The sequence below is a fragment of the Leptosomus discolor genome, chromosome Z, assembly GCF_034619465.1.
Source record: "Leptosomus discolor isolate bLepDis1 chromosome Z, bLepDis1.hap2, whole genome shotgun sequence".
Lineage (NCBI taxonomy): Eukaryota > Metazoa > Chordata > Aves > Leptosomiformes > Leptosomidae > Leptosomus > Leptosomus discolor.
The window spans coordinates 56,785,757-56,805,665 of NC_141419.1; the positions used below are offsets into that span (position 1 = coordinate 56,785,757).

Consider the following 19,909-nt stretch of genomic DNA (forward strand, 5'->3'; position numbering starts at 1 on the left):
TTCAGTGTTAGACCTATGTGAACTGTATCATTAGGAAGGGAAAGATGGAATGGCAAGAACTTTTCCCTCTTTTTGTAGAGAACTAAGACTGAAAAGTAATACAGTGGTGATAGGTATTATCTTCCCAATACCACCTTCACTTCCTTCCACTTCACTATCAGCTGCCTACTTTGCTTGCCATCATCTTCCCAGCTTCATCTCAGTAATGGCTCTGGTTACCGCCAGGCCAATAGACTAACCCACACTGTGCTGGCTCAGAAGACACCACGCATCACCACCACATAGTATGACAACACGTAAACCAAAGATGCTCAGTGGGAATTGATGACTCTAACCACTGCAGTTTGCACTTGTAAGGTGTAAGAAGCAGCATTTTGAAACCAGTGGTACTGACACAACTATCTGGGTCAGAGGTTGTGAATCAGCCATTCTAATTGGGTAATGGAACTAGAATATCGACATAATTGATGGGGAAGAAACCTGACTGGCCATGAAGCATCCCCTCATACCAGTTTTCATCAATCTGGTTAGTGAGGGTGATGATATCACCCTCTTTAAATCCCAGCTCCCCTTCATTTTCTGGTTCAAAGTCATACAGAGCTCGGCAGCATGGCTGATCCATGTGAACACCTATGGAGAAGAAACACAAAGAAACAATGTGCTTAAAAATCTCAAGAGTTACAGTATCCTTTTTACCACTGTATCCACTATAGATTTTGCTGTGTCTGGTATCACCTATATGCTGACGACAGTTCTTTGACAACATCTAAATTTGGACTGGTAAACTTCATTAGAAGACAGATATTAGCTTTTGGCAGCCTTAAGTTTTCATGTGCAACTGCTAGTAAATGTCTGAGAATCTTGAAAGAACCAACCTACAGTCAAGCCCACACCTAAAAGCATGGCTACGACTACTTTCAAATCTAATTCTTATTTGTTTACAAAACAGACCAAAAAAAATAAAGCAAAAGCCCCAATGTATTTCCAGCTTTACTGCACAGAGATACTTTGTCTATTTACCTCGGATAAGTAGTGCAAGGGGTAGCTTAAAACAACAGTGAAGATATAACTGTGTCTTTGTCCTTTATTTGAAAAACTTCACTGGTACAGATATACTGCAAACCACTGTGTATGCTCCTAATCCTCTGAATTTTAATGTGATGTTTCCAAAGACCTTTTCTCCCCTTTGCCACAAAACACTTGATTGCAGGGCCACCAGGAGATTCAAAACAAGTTTGAAATGGAAAGCTTTCTAATATGCTAGTTCACGAACATCTGACCATAAACCCTTTAGGATGGCTAATGGATATTATTCTAAGTCATTAGTTAGAATAGATTTTCATACATTATATGAAATTAACAAATATTCCTTCCATCCCTCATATTACCTCCTTCCCCCTCAAAGTCTCTATGGCTTCAAGTCTATCAAAAGCAAAATTGTTACTGGTCAAAATCTTTAGGATTTAGCAGCACTAAATCATAAGGAATCTTATACCCCTACCTGACTTTCCATATTAAAAGTTCATGCACTTTCAATGGTCAGAATGAACTGACACATGCCACTCCACCATAATGGCACTTCTAAGAACACATATTTTGCTTTTTTGTGTATACTGACTTCAGGATGAATAAGTTTCAGACTCAAACCTTTTGTATATTCATTTTACCCACTCACCATGGCTAGAAGACCCATGCTTGAGCTGTTTTAGGACAAAAATATTCCATTTCTATAGATACCAGTAGAGCAAGTGTTTCAAATACCAGATTTAATTTATTAAATTTTGTAGTGAAAACTTCTTTCATTTCTGTAGATACCGGCCACAGTGTATTTTGCTTTGTTTGTCATGAAGACTGTTTTGCTGGCATCAACAAGCCTTACAACACATGTTTGGCATCCTCATTACTACCAGTTGAAATTTAGAAGACTTAGCAAATAAACTCTAATGACTACAGAATATCAGAGCTTTGAATGAACCAACCCAAACATACATTAAAGAATTTTCAAAGAAGGTGGTGTTTCTCTGAAACTGATAAACAGTTCAAGAGAAAGAACCCCTACTGAAGAAAATGCTAAAAACTGCTCCCTGAAGAGGAAAACATGAATGCTGAAGTGACCTAGGAACATCAGTCTGCACTGCCTTAGCACACACATGTGTTCATGACACTAGGAAAAAAAAAAAGTGAAGAAGAAAATTACTGGTGGCATGAGGACAGCTTTAGCATGCAAGACTCAAGCCGTGCTCATGCACAAGGAGCATGTATCCCCCTCATTGCTAGCATAGTGAGGAGTTTGCAAGATTATGAAAAAAAATTCCCAGTTGCAGGTGACAGATGGAGATACTGTTGCTGCTTGTATCTGGGAGAACATAAAATATTCACACCAGGATGTGACGGGAAACTACGAAATCCTGATTAAAGATCTAAAGAAAAAAATCCAGGCTTGCAAGCTGGAGTATGCTAGCAATTGTCACCGAGGTAAACTGGAATAATTGAGGTCAGAGTCTGGACAGAGGACAGCCCCCACCATGACATAGGATAACAGACCATTACTGTGAGAAACAAATCATACGGCTTTCTTAGTATGTGCTGATACGAAATAAACACTTCTTTAAGATCATAATTACGCACAGTCATATAAATGCTTAATCTTGCTTGTGCTGCTCCCAGTTAGACAAAGAAAATAATTTGGGTGGCTTTGTGCAGTTTTTTTAAGTGATTTTTTTACTTTCAGGCTCTTTGTGTTTTAATACCTGGTTTTAAGAAGCAGGATAAGATTATGGAGGTTTTGGGATGGGGTTGAGGGTTCTGCATTTTCATGGAAAACTTCTAGTTGTTCTTTTGGTTTTCTAAATGTCTATTTTGTAAAGATCTATATTTCAAGGTGAATTTAGCATGGCAGCATCTCTTTGAGGTTCTAGGACTCAGCAAATTTTTGACTGAAGGACACATATAAAGCAGTGTATGATCCACCCCTGTTCTCCTGGCTGGGGATGTGAACACTTTACAAAGAAACCACAGCTGAAACAGCTCTCTCCTCTACTATCCTCATTCTCATTTTCCCTCACTATGGAAGAACAAATCTCTAGAAGAAAGCATGGGATTTCTGCATTGTAACAAAACTTCAGATAGAGTTGGCTTTTCTTCTCACATTGCTACTGCCATTACCTGATGGTTTGGGTGTGGTGGCATGGGATATTCCTCCATTGTGCTGAGTGTTGTCACCAGTTGTGAAATCCAGGCTCATACGGGGTTTGGGCTGGTATTCTCTCCTGGGCTGAGATGATGCCTCTTTTATTCTGCCAAAATATGAAGTTGAATATCAAGATTTAGTTTCTTGTTAACAGGTGAGATGCACCAAACATCTTTATTTCCATGGCTGAAGTTCCCATCCACCAATCATCCAGACTAAACAAATTTTGGCATTTGGAGTAATTTTTTGTTTGCAACTTTAGTTTAACTCACCAATAAACACCTGATGTGACTATGCCATGAGGCTGTTAATTTTTCTTTCCCTCCAGAAATGTAGCATTTTGTCTGGCTTCTTTTATTCTAACAATAACAAAGACCTTCTAATGGAGAATAATCTTGTTATGTGATTGGCAATGCTTAGAAAACAGCTGTACAAACATCTCTGCCCCAATTTTTAGCATGATTTTTGCTTCTATCCCTGGCAAGCCTCAACTATTCAGTTGGTCCATGCCAAGTCTTGTCATTTTGTGAGGAGACCGTGTGGGAATGTACCGACTTCAGTTGCAGACTTAGCTTATTTGTAATTTGGAATACTTGCTTCACAAAGGCACACAGTTCCAGTTTTCCTGACTCTTAAAATGAAAATATTATGTATCATTCATTTTGAACTTATTCTTCTAAGTAAGAAATTTAGAATTTCTAGGAAAGGGTACATTTTCAGATTCCAGGGTAAAATCCAGGGAAGGGATAATGACAGAATCTGAGCAGCTTATGCAGAGCAACTGCCATATAAATTTCTAATACTGTGTATGGAAGAACACTTGAGTCAGGACCTCTGTATTTAAAGAACGGATTGGTATCTCTAACCTTCTCTAGATCTGCCCCAGACTTGCTGTGGGAGCACATTTTGATTTATCTGTTGAAAAGATCTGCTCCTAATTTAACCAGTTTTGGGCCTGATAACAAGAGTTTCCTCATCATCCCATTTATTATCAACATTAGTCAGTCCCCAGAGACTGCTTTTATTCTTCACAAACAAAAAACCAATCATATTAAAAACTTAAATTAATGAAGTTGACAAAATAAATAAAAGGCTTTGCTTCACTCATTAACAGAAGTTACTTTTTCAAAACAGTGAAGTTTTGAAGAAAGAAATACTTATGTTCTATTACACTTAATACTTCCATGAAACACCATTTTTTACAGATTATGAACTAGAACGTGACAGTTCTAGTGACTTGCTAAAAACTACCCAAAAGCTCAGCGCGAGCCATGTTTCTTAAGAAAAGAAACACCCTGAAGGAAACCACTCCTGCTTCCCAGCTGCTCTGTCACGATACTCAGTCCTGAAAACTGCAGCCTCTTTTGCTTGATGAAAAAGAGAGTTTAAAAGGAAAAGCCTTTGCTGATCTTCCAGATTTTATTAATTTTATTGCAAGTTTCCCAGTGTTTGCCAAGTTTCTAAAGTCCCAGATCTTGGAATCATAGTATTTTAAGGAAGTTTATGACTTGGTTCCTGAAGAAAGTTTTGATGCCTAATCTAAAGGGACCAGAAGAATAGAAGACTTGAGTGCATTTTCAAATTTTTCGTCCTTTTTGCAGTCTAACTATTTTTTTTTTTAAATTCTTTGGGCGATATTTTAAACAGGTCTTAACAGTTAGAAGACCTTGTCCATGCCAAACAACAGCATGAACAAGTTCCACAGAAAATTGGCAATGTGTGCTGTAGACATCACTGAGAGTGAACAGTAAGGAATTTGCTCAGCTTAAAAGTAAAGCATTATGTACTTTCTGGTCCATATGGTAAAAGAAACGACGCTTAAAACCCAGCGCCATGCATTTTTTGCCACATGCATATCACCAGCAGCAAAAGACAAGTAGCTCAAACAGTAATGGCTCTACATCCCTGCTTAATGTCTGGCACGAGCGTATCACAGCGCTCTAATTTGTGTCCTGTGGTGTGGACAACGGATGATTTAGGCATCAGACCTTTATGATCAGGGAGGCACAGTGAGTTTATGCAAAAGATTTACCATCAGTCTGATGCAATGTTCTTGAAAAGATAGAATCATTCATAGCTGAAACTTAAATCAAAGAAACTGACCATTTAGCAGAAGTTTCAAAAGGGCAAAGGATGTCTGAATTGATACAAGAAGAGAAATCTGTTACTGAGAGAGGTATGTTGACTTTACGGAACAACTTATCGACTACTGAACAACCCACCTGCTCCTGATGATTTTTTAATGCTTCTGTAAAGTGAGTGAATTGCAGTATTCATTTGGAAATGCTGAAAATCATTCTGTTAGCTGTTTAGAAAGTACTGTAAACTGTATCCAGAAACAGCCTACCTACCAAAACAAGTGCCGCTCCTAATTGCAAATAAATTTTAAGACTTACAACTGGATGAGGCTTACAGACTGTGCACTCTGAGAAAATAAACAAGGACAGACCCAGTAGTACCAGATCTACACTAATGACGTCAGAAAATATTTGTGTTGATAGAAACAAAAATTCTAAACTAAAAATTCTAAAATTCTATTAAAAAGATACTGTATCAATTCTGAGATAGCATTCACAGTTACAGAAAAGGGGATGGGAGAGGTAAACCCAGTTAGGCCTTGTATCAAGTGTGATCTGATAATAAATCTGGAAACAAGGAGAATTTAATAAGGTAGCAAATGGTGGGGGTCTCACTACCTGGCTCAGGAAGATCTTCAGGTAGATGAGAAGGTAACAAGATACCCTTTTTCAATAGCAGTCATTAACACCTTCTCTCAGAAAGACTACTTTGGAAGTACATGCAGGAATGGTAAGGAATACAAAGTTTTAAGTTCCACTGACTTCCAGTATTTATAAACAATCAACACTTGCTTTCAGCTAAATCACCTTTAACAGCTTTACTGAGATGAGATGCTTTCCTGAACTCGATCCTCATTCAGTCATACTCAGAAGTATATGCACCTCCAAAACATAAAACCTCAGTTTGCAATTACCTAATGAAATGGTCCCTGTTTTCATAAACATACAATTACCAAATTGCAAAAGATAACAGCATTGCATTCTACTCATAAGTTCTCTACCTCTGTAAAACAAAAAAGCAATTCAACAAACTTATAAAAAGTGCATTACCTATCTTCCAGCTTAGAAGTAACTCGCTGTAGGATCTGTGTGGCCTGCTTGTGGTACTCCAGCTGGGCTTGTACAAGAGCAGAAAGCTGGCTCACTTGTTCAATCTGAGGATTGACATTAAAACATCAGATCTTAGGTGAGTACTAAGAGCTCAGCAATAGTGAGTAAAGACCACTGTCACACTGACACTGCAAAGGCGGTTTTACTTATCTCTTTAAAAACTTGATTCATCTTTGTAGTTCGTAAATAGTTACATATCAGTCTTTATTCATTACCATGTCTGGTTATCACCTGATTTGGAAAGGTAACTGTTCTTCTCAGCTTATCATCTCCAAGGCTGATTTGCATGAAAAGCAGCCTACAGACTTACCTCATTCAGCAAACACTATGAAAGTAAAAATGAGACTGTAATGAGAGCATAATACACCTTCTCCCTCCCTCCCTGCCCTTGAGGGGCACAAAACCATGGGGACTATGGTCATGCTGTTGTATTCTGGCTTGTGAAACAGACCAAAACAGGAAGATATTACATGCTTTTGGATGCAGGGTATTTCTAGTAAAGACAGATAGCATTCTACTTCATGGGGGAAAAAACATCCAAAACTCTTGTGTGAACAATGCAATTGCTAGCAGTTTCCATAATACTCAATGCTGCAATGGTGTAATGAAGGCCAGCACTATCTGGCCACACAAGGTTGGATGTTACTACAAGGATTAAAACTACAAACTTGTTATATCTCTTTCATTTCAGCACAACTATATTTAATTTCTAACATGCAAATATTTTTAGGTTTGTTACAGCCCCTCTAGAACAATCTGGTAACAAACTGAAGAATTAAATTAGGCATGTATTTAAACTTTAAATAAATCCAATAATTTACTTCAACAGAAATATTTAAACTGAGTGTCCTTTCACCACATATTCTGTAAGACAGACTTCAGCTGAAATGTTTTTTTCCTCCAAAAGAATTTTTCTTCTTGCTTGACTTTACAGTTTCAACATCAATTACAAATAGAAGATCAAAAAAAACGTAATAGATGCTGAATTCTAACCCAGTCTGTAAGCAAAAAATAGGCTGCAGAGTCAGATTTGAGCAGTCACATTAACTTCGGCTTTCCTATTCACTATTGCATCTGATTACAGTAGAGACCATGGGGTTGTGAGTTCATCATCTCTGATCTTTACCAATCCTCTCAGCAGCCCACACTCCTGAGCAAAAGCATTGGCTCAAACCCTAAAACCACAGCTAAGTAAAAGTCATGACTTAGATTAATTCTAAGAAGAAAGATATTTTGATTATGCAGTTAGGAAGCACAGCGATGCTATAGAGGATTTATGTTCTTTAGCTCAGTTACCTGTAAAATACTATAAAAGTAGTCCAACATCTGAATGCTGTACATTACTATAGCTTCCAAGCCTCTCACTGAATCCAATAAGAGGCAAATGATTCCCCATTGTACAGTGACAGGAATCTGTGGCATCATGGATTTAATAAGGGTTTCAAGTTTCAGAGTGCTTTAGACTGCCTTTACTGCTGAACCAGTATCTTAATCTTTTTAAGATTCAGCTCAAAGATTAACAAGGGATATCTCACATCCATCTCCAGAAGGTTGAACATGCTTGACTCAGCAATTTCTTTTGATTCATCAAATTTCTCCAGAGCTTGGCGAAGTTCTTCATCAGGGAGCTTGCCCTGCCTTTTCTTTTTGTAATCAAAATCCAGGCGTCGACCCTCCATTTTCTTTAGGTGATGCTAAAACACAAAAATGCAAACACAAGCACAAGAATAAAGGATGCTCCCCAACTCTCCTTATACTGCATTGTAATCAGGTAGTCCTGCACCTTTGCAAGTATGTTTACTGTATACCAACCCTTCCTAGATGGGAGAAATACAGAAAAATAAAGTAGGTGGTTTTCGGTATCACTTAAGTGACAGTGTGACGCTGTCCAAATGACAGACCTTCAACATTAAAAAAAGGCCACGCAGAATGGATAATTGCAATTGCCACCTGTACAAAAGATACGTGAGTTTCTAGCGTTCTAACTCTGATCCAGAATTACCTGAACACTACAGTTCTCCCTTAGATGTTTAAGACAAATCTCTATTAAAAGCACAAGTCAGAACATTTTTGCTTGCATAACATTTTTCATAAACAAAGCAACACAGAAGATATTTTTATCATTTCCATCAGACCACAAAAGGATCTTAATGTTATCTTTTATTAAAGATCTTCTAGTTTGTTAACTGACATAACATTCATGTCAATTTGTTTAGCAGCTGCCACATCAAGCTGGCCAGAAGTAAATGCTACCAGCACAAGCATGATTACTTTAGGTGTTAACTTTCCCTCAGGAGAATCAATTCGTCATCTATTATGATATTTATAAGTTTGTCAACTTTGTAAATTATATTAAACTGCCTAAGACACCTTTCTTCCACATATATTTAACAATATAAAAGCCTTACTGAGCTCAGAGGAACAGTACTCATACATATATACACATATACGCATTTGCTGAACTGAGAGCCACTTTTACTTCCACAATTAGAAAAATGTGTCTGCAGAAGTATGTGTGCAAACAGACTTTTCTCTGTAAATGCTGGCTGGTTCTTGGTTTCTTAATTATGTAATTCATGAAAGCAAACATTCCTGGGAATGTTTCAGACACACAGTCTTCATATCGACAAAAGAGTAGTGCCAGTCTAGAGCAACTATTGAAACGCCCTCACATGTCATACACTAGAAAATTGAATGTAAACATCTGTTCATTTATTTAGTGAAATGAGCTTGCAAATGGTAGGATTACAGTACTGTGTTCACACCTGCGTAAGTCTGACAATGCTACCATCAAAAAGTGTTAGAATTTTGATCTTTCCCTTTCTAAACCATCAAAAAGAGAGACAGAACTGAAAAGTAAAACTCAACCCAAAAGAGACTAAAATCAGATCATCTGCAAATTTTAAACTACACAACTAACATAAATTTTGAACATACACACAGTCTGCACATTTGGCATTATTAAAGTGCCACATTGAGGTCAATACCTGTATTTCTCTTAGATCTTTGTCATGGAGATTCTGAAGTGGATCAATGAAGTTTTGTTTCACTTCCATGTCTAAAGAGTCCTTGACCTCAGAAAGCTCCTTCATAGCTTCTCCCACATCTGCAAGTGCTGGTCCTGCAAGAAAAGACACCCAGCTCATCTCGAAATAACTTAGTTCCAAATCACTGTAGAATGAAACTGAGTCACAGAAATTTCAGTTAACACTTAATTTTAAATCTCAAGTTTAGGAAGGAAACAGAGTATGACACACTGTGTGAAAGGCCAACACGGATTTTACACTTCGGCAGCCCCCAGAGTTTATGCTTTGTTACACAGTTGAACTTGAGAATCCACACTGTATCAAGACAGTCTCCTCCACACATCTTCTTGTCTGTTCATTCCTCACTCTGGTGAAACATGCTAGAAAAGAATTATCTGTATTTGCTTCACTGTTGCAGTCACCAGACACTAGACTGCATACAAAAATAGCTCTAATGCAAGTCTAGGTCTCCCTGTTTGTATCAGTGAGACTGGTGACATTATCAAACATAAAATTCTTAACAAGTTCACAGAATGTTTTTTATGAACAATTTTTTTTATGAAACTATTGACTTCATACTAGTCAAGTTCATAAAATGTTAAACAAGAATTAGCTGCCTTCTGAGATTTCCTCAAGATTAATTTGGTTTACCTCCTCTGCATAAAAACAAAGGCAAGAAGCTCAAAAACAACTCCCTGGCTTGAGGTGTAGGCTGGTGAAAAAAAAATCCACTTTGAAAGAACACAAAGAGTCTGAAAACCTAAAAATATGAGAAATCAGGAGTTTTGTCTCCCAAGCAATGGATGCCAGCAATGCATTGCAAACTAGAGAGCCTGCCAGACCTGGATGAAGAGTGACAGCCATAATAGTTGCTATTAGTTAAGAATGTGTCTATTCTGCTGTGTGCTTCTGCAATCATCAGGGAATATACAGCAATTTGCACAAACTGAATTCTATTAGTTCTTCATCTTCCCTCTAAAAGTGTGTTTGAAATGTAGCAAATGAGAGGCAACCAATTAAAAAAACAATTCAGTAATCTTTAGCACAAATCAGCCTACACCTGCCAAGTTAACTAGTAAATGATATAAAACAAACCAGGAGGTACTTTTCCATTGCAGATGTCCTTAGGCCAGGAACAACATTGTATGAAGATTCAAACAGGAAATAGAATTTTCACAGTCCTATTTCAGGGTCCTGTGTGTTGCCATATAAAAATGGCCACAGAGAAGTCCACACAAATAGGACAGAAAGAGTAAGGATCCTGTTGTGAATGTCACCTCTTTTAGTTAGACCTCTAGTGTTGAAGAACACAATGTTAAGCCTCAGTTTAACATTTCTAATTCAGGCACCTGTAATCTCATTTCATGCTTGGAGGGAGGAGCAGTTGACAGATAAGACAAGAGTATTCACTAGTGCCTTAAAAATGTGGAATTTAGTCAGAAAAAAGTCAAAGTCCATTAAGAATCTATTAGCCTTTATTCCTTGCCTGCAATGAAGACAATAGCATTTATTATAAGGATTCTCCAGACAAATAGGTTTTATTGTACACACGCATACACAACACTACGATTCCTGAACATGTACACCTTTCATCCCAACGTATCCCCAGTAACATAATCTATGACAGAGAGCTAAAGCCTATATGGATATGGGTCCAAATGGAAACAATTTGACTTTCATCTACAAGAAAAAAATCTCTAGTCCAAATCTGCAAAAGATATAGTCAACAGGCCTACACCGACCTTAAAGAAAAAGTCTGATGAAGCAGAACTCTGATGCTGCTTGTACAAGTTCTTCCTTTATAAGAGCACAACATTTTAATAATGAAAGTTACATTAAATTTTACTACCATTTTTATTGCATTATAATCGAAAGGGAAGTAATCAAGTTACCGAAGTTGCATTCTTCTCCAAGTTCTCGTCCAAATTTCAGCATCGCATCAGCCAGCAAGGCTTCAGCCTGAGGGTAACCCGGTCCCTTTTCCTGGCCTCGAATTTTTGACATAGTGTTGATCATGCTGAGTTTAGCTCTGGAAGCTGAAGTAGGCAAGTGACAGAGATTACAAACGTGCAATAGTTTGACTACACAGACAGGAATGCACTCTTTGAATTTATCTGAGCTACCTACAATGCATTTGAAAGACATTATCTAAGTTAAGGACTAAGCTTATTTGCAGACCAAAGGAATGAAGTGTTGTTGATCACTGACCTTGTTCTTCTGCTGGTAGGCCAGAGAGGAGGCTCTGTCTTGAACTTTAAGTCAAAGATTCCCTTGAAATGACTTGGACAGAAGAAAGCCCAGGAACACTTCCAAGATAGCACGTTTGACTCACGCTACAACTCAGGTAGAAAAATCTTTAAGCTATGCCCAAAAGTCTTAATTCTTAAAATCTTAATCTTAAAATCCTCAGGTACCAGATGGACACCAGATTGAGCCAGCCTTCCTCTCAAGAAAAAGTCCAGACTAGGTACATTCAAGATTAAAACTGTGGCGCCTCACATCTTTTAAATATTTCTAAGTTTTTTTGTTGTAGAATATTAAACATAACCTATGTCCCCAAACATGATGTGAAATAACCTTTGAAACACTTTCTGCTTTTTATAGTGATTTGGGAAAACTCCTACTTCAATACGGTTTTCAGCTGCACTTTAGATTGTATTTTATTTCAGATACACAACTGCAGATCAGAAGAAAGCACACAATTATCATAATTGATGAAAACAAAGACAGCAAACATAAAAGAACTAATTTGTTTGATGATGTGCTTTAGTGAATTTTTGCAAATACAGAATGTAAATGGCCTGCAGAGAGTGAATTAATTAATGGCACTTGACTTCAAATTTTGCCAGCTAAATCCTATTGCCAGCAAAGCTGATTCAGTGGGTTTTTCTACCTACATTATTGTGTGTGCTATAGGAAGACAGCTATGAATTCCTCTACCTTCCTCCTTCTAAAGGCTTAACTTTGTTAGTTGCTCTTATGAGTTAATATTTCTGTTTACAAAACATTAGTAGCTCACACTGTTGTGTGCTGACTCCATTGGTCAAAACTCAACCTTGCAGGCATTTCTGCAACAAACCAAAACTTCAGCAGACTGGAGTCAACAAGTGGTTTGCTTTTAATTTATTGTTGAAAGTCTGTATCAAGAGATCCTTGCTGAATATGTTTTCACTTTATGGCATACAAATGCATGCACAGACATAGACACAGACACAGGAAAACCAGGCAAGTGTCATAGACCTTATTTTGCCTGAGAAGGAGCTACGAAAGGATAACACATCTTTAAGATACAGTAATTATGTTTTTGTAAGTTTTCTCAGTACCCTGGAGTGTCATCAGATCATGCTTTTCAGCACCTGAATTTCTAGCCACTACAAAACTAGTCAGCAGACTGGCTGACTCTTCAGTGTAAGAAACGTCATTTTAATGAAGTTTCTGGCCTTTAAAAATGGCTTCAAAATTACAGTGGCAATGGGAAATTACAGAAGCACAAAAGAAACTAAGGCACAAACAAAATCAGTCAGGAGAACAGAGGCAGTAAGTTGAATGAAAACAGGAACAAAAGGGAGTATTTTCAGAAATAAAAGAAAAAAATGTAAGAGGGAATATAAAAAAACGAAGTGGCTATATTCTGGACAGGCAGGCAAGGGTAGAAAGCAAAGGTACAGGAAAAAATGAGAGAGATGAAAGCACAATACAGGAAGGGCAAGAAATAAATCATAAAGAGAAGAAAGGTAAGTATTAAAAATTCATGCTTCAACAATTCATCTAATCATTTAATAATGATTACATTAGAATCCTGATTTAGTAGGAAATCTTAGAATACATCCACCAGATAAGTGTAATGAGAATCTTCCAGTTGATTCCAGTAACTTCCATGGGAGCAGAGGTAAGTATGTGCTCAGTCAATCTAAAGGTCCTGTCCTGAACCCTTTCATTTCTATTGTTTTATTGTGCTAGTGTCACATGCTTTTTTCTCTAAGTTACATTCCAACCTGGGTGAGGACAGGCAGACATGTACAGAACACCACATGGAAGTGACCTGAATGCATGATTCTTTTCCCAGTTGCACTCCCTCTCCTTTACACTGACTTTCACGGTGTTCACTAATGATTCACCTTAATATTAAGTGTTAACAGAGCCTTGGTGAATCATAAGAATATTACCAGAAAAGTTCCAAAGAAACTTCAGCAGTGGGTTCAATTGCTCATTCTTCGTACATTTAATCTTGTTCATCCTGCCTTTCTTTTTCTTTAAATTATGGTCAGGTACATCTGCATGGAAAGTCTTTGAGCCTCTGTCATGTTCAATTTCAATTATTTTCAGCTGTCGTTCAGTTTTTTTCGTAAATGGGACGTCTACAAAGCTATCTTTTTCATTCGCACTCACCTCAGCCCAACACCTCTTTCAATAAATTCACCTTTGTCTTTAATATCCTCTTCCCTTCCCTTTCCTCTCCCTTTCCCTTTTCCTTTCCCTTTCAGCATTAATTGTTTAATGAAGTTAGACAATGCTGCATACTTCATTTACTGACCCTTCAAAATAAACCAATTGATCTCTAGCATTGCAGTACTATGTTATCTAAGGATACGGATGTTTTTAGGGCACATCTTACTTATCAAGGAATGTGTGCTACACCCAAACCCTCTTCTCCCTACCAAACCCAGGTAAACTTTTAAAGAAAATAAAGTGTTAAATATTGCTGTTAAAGAATTTTTCTTCATTAATTTTTCCCCCTCTTCCCAATGTAATGTTTCTATTTTTTATGAAAATGAGAAAACAAACAGGAAACACTGAAAATCAGTATTTCTTATGCCCCAGATAAATAGTAATATACTCATAGGGAGAATTTCAAAGAGAAAATTTTTTATTTTATAGAAAAAAGAAGAAATTTTCCATGCAATTCTTCTCTCTATAGAGATCCCTTTTGCAATTGGCGTAAAACAATCTAAGATCAGGTGAGTTAGTCCTTCTTTCCTGTTACTCCATCTGCTACCATTGCCCAGTTGTGGAATGAATAACATGATCTCATTTGATATGCAAGAAAGTAAATCTTCCTCCTGCCTATTACAATTTTAGCTTTTTGATTCTACTTGTATGTGTCACAAGCAGATGAGGATGTGTAGCTAGAGAATGGAAACTGCTCTTCCCTGCAGCACTGCAGCCTGAGGTGTCTGAAATCACACCCTTAGCTACTTCCAGAAATTTTGCTCTCTGCCATTGCTGTGAGCCTCTTTCATGATTCACAGCAATCATAATCACTCAAGATGTGTCAGGAAGGCAGCCAGAAAAGCACTAAACAGCCAAACCTTATTACTCAGTGTACATGATGTTGCACAACAGCAGCTTGACAGTAGTTAACAATTTTATCACTAGCCCCATAATGTTTGTCAATCCTATTGCTTTTCCTGCAGAGTGCCTGTTGACGATGAGCAATGAAACTGTGGACTAAAGTCATAAATATATTTCATCTGTTGACATAGAAACTGTTCTAGTCATCATTATTTTCTCTCTAGCAGTTCTTGAACTTGTAAATATTATTCCTCCTTTTTTCAGTCCACTGGCAGCATCATCAAATTATCCCCCTTTCCTCTGCTGTCTAACATAAAAATATTACCAATTAAGCTATACCAGCAATAGTCCTTAATCCTACCACACTGGAGTTAAACTACTTTACACTGGTTCAAATTTTTTCCCAGCTATTAGGAAACAAATTCCTCACAGTGAATGAGTGAATTTGGTCTGTACTTCTATGAAACTTTAAGATACTTAGGTAGGTAGAGGGCCTTATTTTACCTTCACGCTAATTCTCCACAAGCATAACTCCATTGACCCCATCAGTGCAGCCGATGTTCCTAGATCACTATGAAAATCCTCAAGTTCTTGAATTTAATAGTTTACTTGATTGTAACAGCTCCAGATCACCCCTACTTGTAAGGATCCTTTAGCAAGAGAGGAGCATGCAGCTCTCCATCAGCCAGATCACAAAACCTTTCTTTCATGTACCCATGGAAACCAATCACTTATTTCTAATTTGAAGGTTCAATTTAGTAATCTCTGATTACAGCTGTTTATCTGCCCTTTTTCCAGTTAGGCATCAACAGCTCTTTTGCACCCTCCCTTTTGCAGTAACTCTAACGAGGACAGGAAGTCGATACAGGGCCAGGTGAAAGGTATTACACCTCTTCCTGTGCCCTGGAGGAAGTTGCTTACGAACTTTTTCTTTCTTCCCATGGTCTGCAAGAATGGCCTGGTCCTTTTCCCTCACATGGGGTGAATGAATGGGACTGTAGAAGAAAGATGTCTTATGCAGATGTCCTCACCGTGACTGATCTGATCCCCACCTGTGGGCTCATTGCCTGGCCTTGGCCCATCCCCACACCCAAGGAGGTGTCTGATGGCCACAGCTGCTGCTGCCCCAGTGCCCCATGGCTGCCCTGCTTCTGGCTGGAGCAGTGGGGGGGGGGGGGGGTGGGCCCTGGCTGCCAGGCCCTGCCCTGCTGCCCCTGGGGAGCCCACAGCCATCTCCAGCTCCCATGATGGCAGTGCTGACATTCAAATGCCTGCAAGTTAGTACACCTGTTTTCTGTGAATATGCTGCCCCCTTACCTAAAGCAAGAACACATAAACAGAAAACGAGCCTCCCAAAGGCAGTCTCCTTTCCCCCTGACAGCCTAACACAGAGGCCTGTACTCATCTCTGTCTTTTATTTCATGGTAACTTCACCAATTTTGTGTTAATCTTAACTGCACCAGCGAGGATGAGATCTGTCAGACTATGTATTGGTGAGAAAAGGTATTTTCAAGAAGTGTTGCAAGTACCTTGAGACTGTGAAATTACATTACCTGGATTGGGCTGAAGATACTCTATTGTCTTTGCCATTATTTCCATAACTGCCCTGCTGGTAACATCCACTTTCTAAAGGACAGAGAGTTATACAAAAAGAAACATGAAAAAATGTTGTTAGACAAAAGGAAGATGTTTTTCTCTCGTCTTTTTGTTCTTATAAATTCTGTTACTCTTCTTATAATTTTATTTTTGTGTCCCTGAGAACAGCTTTAGTACTGGAATGCTGATAATACCTAGAAAATTACAAAAGCATGAGTCCACCAGTCTATTGCAGATTCATTCTCAAGTGAGGCCATTAGTATAGAGTACCTCGGGATGTGTTAGGAATTTGACACGACTCATTGTACTGTGCTGATACTTTACATCACCCTGGGAAGCACGTACAACAGGGAAGGGTTTTTTGATAGAACGGTCACTGAAAACTACTTGAAGAATTAGCCATCTTCATTCCCCAAAAAACTTGCAAAATAAGGGGAAAGCAGTTGTCAATCAATCACCGATGACAGAATGGGCTGTCTGCCCCTTTCAGAGCAAGATCTGGTAAAATTGCGGCGAGGAAGACTAGGTATCACTCAATTTCCAGTTTCAAGAAAACTGTCAGCATGGAGGCAACGACCACTTATCCCCCCTGTCTGACTCCACGAAGAATTATTTTATATTTAGGAATTTAAAAAACTGAGAACTGAAAAGCATTATTTTCTTATACTGTAACAGGAATTCTTGCTTTCTTAAGAAGTACTCCACATCAGATTCCTAAGCTGCATATAGCAAAGTATGCAACTACTTTCCCTCTGAGAATTGGGCCTCAAAGGAAAAAATGCTGCTTTGGCAGATTTGGGGATTGCCATAACCTGTCCTGTACTCTGCATTTATGAAGACACATTCCATATCTCTGCGGGGTAGCTTGTGTCCCACAGAGTGAACTTCTTTACCATAATGGCAAGTACCTATTTTAAAAAAGAACACCTGAGATAGGTTGGTTGCAGCATGCTGTGACTGATGTCTTTCCTGTTTCCTGTGGCCACTGCCATCTGCCAGGTCTTGCTCTACGCTTTACACAAAGAAGCAGAAGAGGTCTGCCAACCCTGGGTGAATAAGTAGCTGAACTGCCTGGTAGGGAGCCCAGAAATGGCTAGAGGGCTGCAGAGGAGAGTGGGGGCGAGGGAACAGAAGGCCAGGGATAGGCAGAAGGAGCATGTCCACTACCTGCAGAAAAGCTGGCAAGGGACATGGGGCCAGCTGGGGAGCGTGGAGGCAACCGATGAGTTTATTCCATTCTCTTTTCTACTCTCAGTGCTCTTATCTTCTGGGCTGCCAACCCATGCCGCCCACGAGCACTACATGGGACCCACCCCTGGCTGTTGCAATGTCCTACTTTCCACTTTAAACCTTACATCAGTTTTCTGAATCTTCATTAACATGTTCCAGTTTTGATGGCAGTCCCTATACTTGTGGCACATTCATAGGGAAGCTGACCAGAATAGGAGAAACCAACACTTCAATACTTTCACTGTAAGAAGTATTGAAGGATATGTCCTTCTCCTTTGTTCTCCAACCAAGGTTTTGTCCCCATCTCACTATACAAATGTACAGATAAATAGCTTCTGTTTCGCTTGATCAGTTATATACCAGATATGTATCCTACAAATCACCTAGCACTAGCTTGTGTTGCAAGATTTGATAGTACCTTTCAAAGTCAAAGCCAGAAAAAAACTTGCCCCTACCAAATCTTCAAACTGAAATATTATCACCATCTTACACAGCTGTGGCTCTTTTTTCCCCCCTTCCACAGAAACACTCAGCACTACCACTGCCAGCCTCACCAAGTAGCCTGTTGGGCGGTTAGCCCCATCTACCCAAGGCACTTTGCCAGTGGAGGTGGCCTAATAGGATCTCTGAATGAATATCCCAGTGCCACTATCAAACCCCTTCAGCAGACAGCTCTTGCTCCTCTTAACTAATGCTCAAGGAGGTGAGAATTACAGGCACCTTTTGTCACTGAAATGACCATCTTGTAGAATGACACTCTGCTTTCAGACATCATCTATAATGGTGTAATGAAACTGCTTTGTAGCTGATATCAGCCTCAATCTCTGAATGAAATATTGGCATTATACAGAGTGCCATATATTATGTATGCTTTTGTTAGAAAACAAAAAGAATGATTCTATGATTCTATAAGAAACGGAAAGCTTGGTCCTGCTGAATAAAAGTTAAGTCTTGCAAAATCATTCAAGTGATTTGTGTCCTAGAAAGGGAAAAGTGATGGTAATAATGGAAATATGCATCTGTATGTAGACTTACCCTTTCCATTTCTTTGAAGTCATCATCTAGCTTGGTTCCTTCTGCACCTCCTACTTTTTCACTCACTTTCTGCAGTTAAAAAAAGAACAACAAACATATTCAGCAATAACTGAAAAATCTAGCCACCATGTTTTCCTGGGGAAATGTATTTTTTTTCTGTAAGTTGGTACAACAGTCAGACATATCATTCTTTCTGAAAAACTTACTTCAAACACACTTGAAGTTAAACAATCAGAAAATAATATATTAATGCTTAAGTCTCAGAGACCCGATCTTCTGCTTTGTCAGAAGTACATATTACCATGTCTTTGCAAGATCACACCTCTGCTTCTCTGTTCAATGAATGTCTGTATCTTGGAACTTATCAAACAATTAATCAACAATGACAGGTCTGTATTCAGCAGACAATAATACCCATGGTCACGTGTACTGATGAAAAAGGAGGTGATTTGATAGAATGAACTGGGGAAGGAATTAAGGCACTAAAAACTTTCTTATCAGAACTGAAAAATGGCCCCAGCTGCTTTGTCCAATGTGTACCAACACAACACCAAGGGTAATAATCATGCCTAAGCACAGAGCAAGAAGAAGCTCCCAAGGCCTGACTCCAGCCACTCAGACGGCAACAGGCACACATGCCTGAGAACTCTCAGAAACATACTAACTCAAGCCAGAACCTGACCTTGACCATCAAAAATCAAGTATATAAATAAAAGTGATAGATACAAAACCCCCTACATTCACACCATGCAAGAGCTTGAAGTTCATACATGTTTTATATAAAATACCCAGATGAACTATCTATTAGAAAGAATGAAAGGGAACTTTGGTGTCATGTCTTTAGCAAATACTCCATTTTTTAAAATAAAATACTCAGTTTGAAAACTAATTGTAAAATGATTTTGTGCTACCGCTTCATTTCCCTGATTCATTGGAACACATTGAACCTAGTCTCCCTTCACTGTCAGTAAAAGTGACAGTAACAGATTCGAATGGTAACTACTATGCAGCACCATTCAAAATGGATTTTAGCAATTGCATTGACAGTCACGAAGTGTTTTAGTGGTGTAATTCCACAAATAAGTCAGATGCATATGATCCAGTGAATGTACTAATCTTTCACTGGGCTGGTATTTGTCATAAGAAATTAATCAGCCATACGACTTTCTGTTTTCTACCCTATTTTAGCTCTTTGTACTAAACACCATTTAATTTTACAAACCTTCCTATGTGCCTCTGAACCATCTTTAGACTGTTTTAACTAAGTGTAACTACTGATTTTAGTGAAGTGATTCCTGCAATAAAGAAGGAGAAACAATGGAAAATTGCACTTTTTTCCTCTTGGTTTCAAC

At 38.5% G+C, this 19,909-nt stretch overlaps 1 protein-coding gene across 1 annotated transcript; it reads right to left on the bottom strand.

The window, feature by feature from the left end:
- Window positions 1–430: 430 nt before the first annotated feature.
- Window positions 431–18,620, bottom strand: SH3GL2 (SH3 domain containing GRB2 like 2, endophilin A1). The gene is made up of 8 exons (XM_009946982.2): window positions 18,558–18,620; window positions 16,250–16,322; window positions 11,297–11,440; window positions 9,366–9,499; window positions 7,914–8,072; window positions 6,319–6,422; window positions 3,166–3,296; window positions 431–630 (listed from the first exon to the last, which is right to left on the bottom strand). Exons 1-8 carry the CDS (start codon window positions 18,564–18,566, stop codon window positions 431–433), a joined length of 954 nt encoding a protein of 317 aa, XP_009945284.1. The 5' UTR covers window positions 18,567–18,620.
- Window positions 18,621–19,909: the final 1,289 nt, after the last annotated feature.

What these genes read in the sequence shown, in the direction of transcription:
- SH3GL2 (XM_009946982.2), bottom strand. An exon ending in GTATCTTCAGCCCAATCCAG is followed by an intron (nt 11,441 to 16,249) that starts GTAATGTAATTT and finishes TGCCTACTTCAG; the next exon opens with CTTCCAGAGCTAAACTCAGC. An exon ending in TCAACCTTCTGGAGATGGAT is followed by an intron (nt 6,423 to 7,913) that starts GTGAGATATCCC and finishes GTCAATCCTCAG; the next exon opens with ATTGAACAAGTGAGCCAGCT.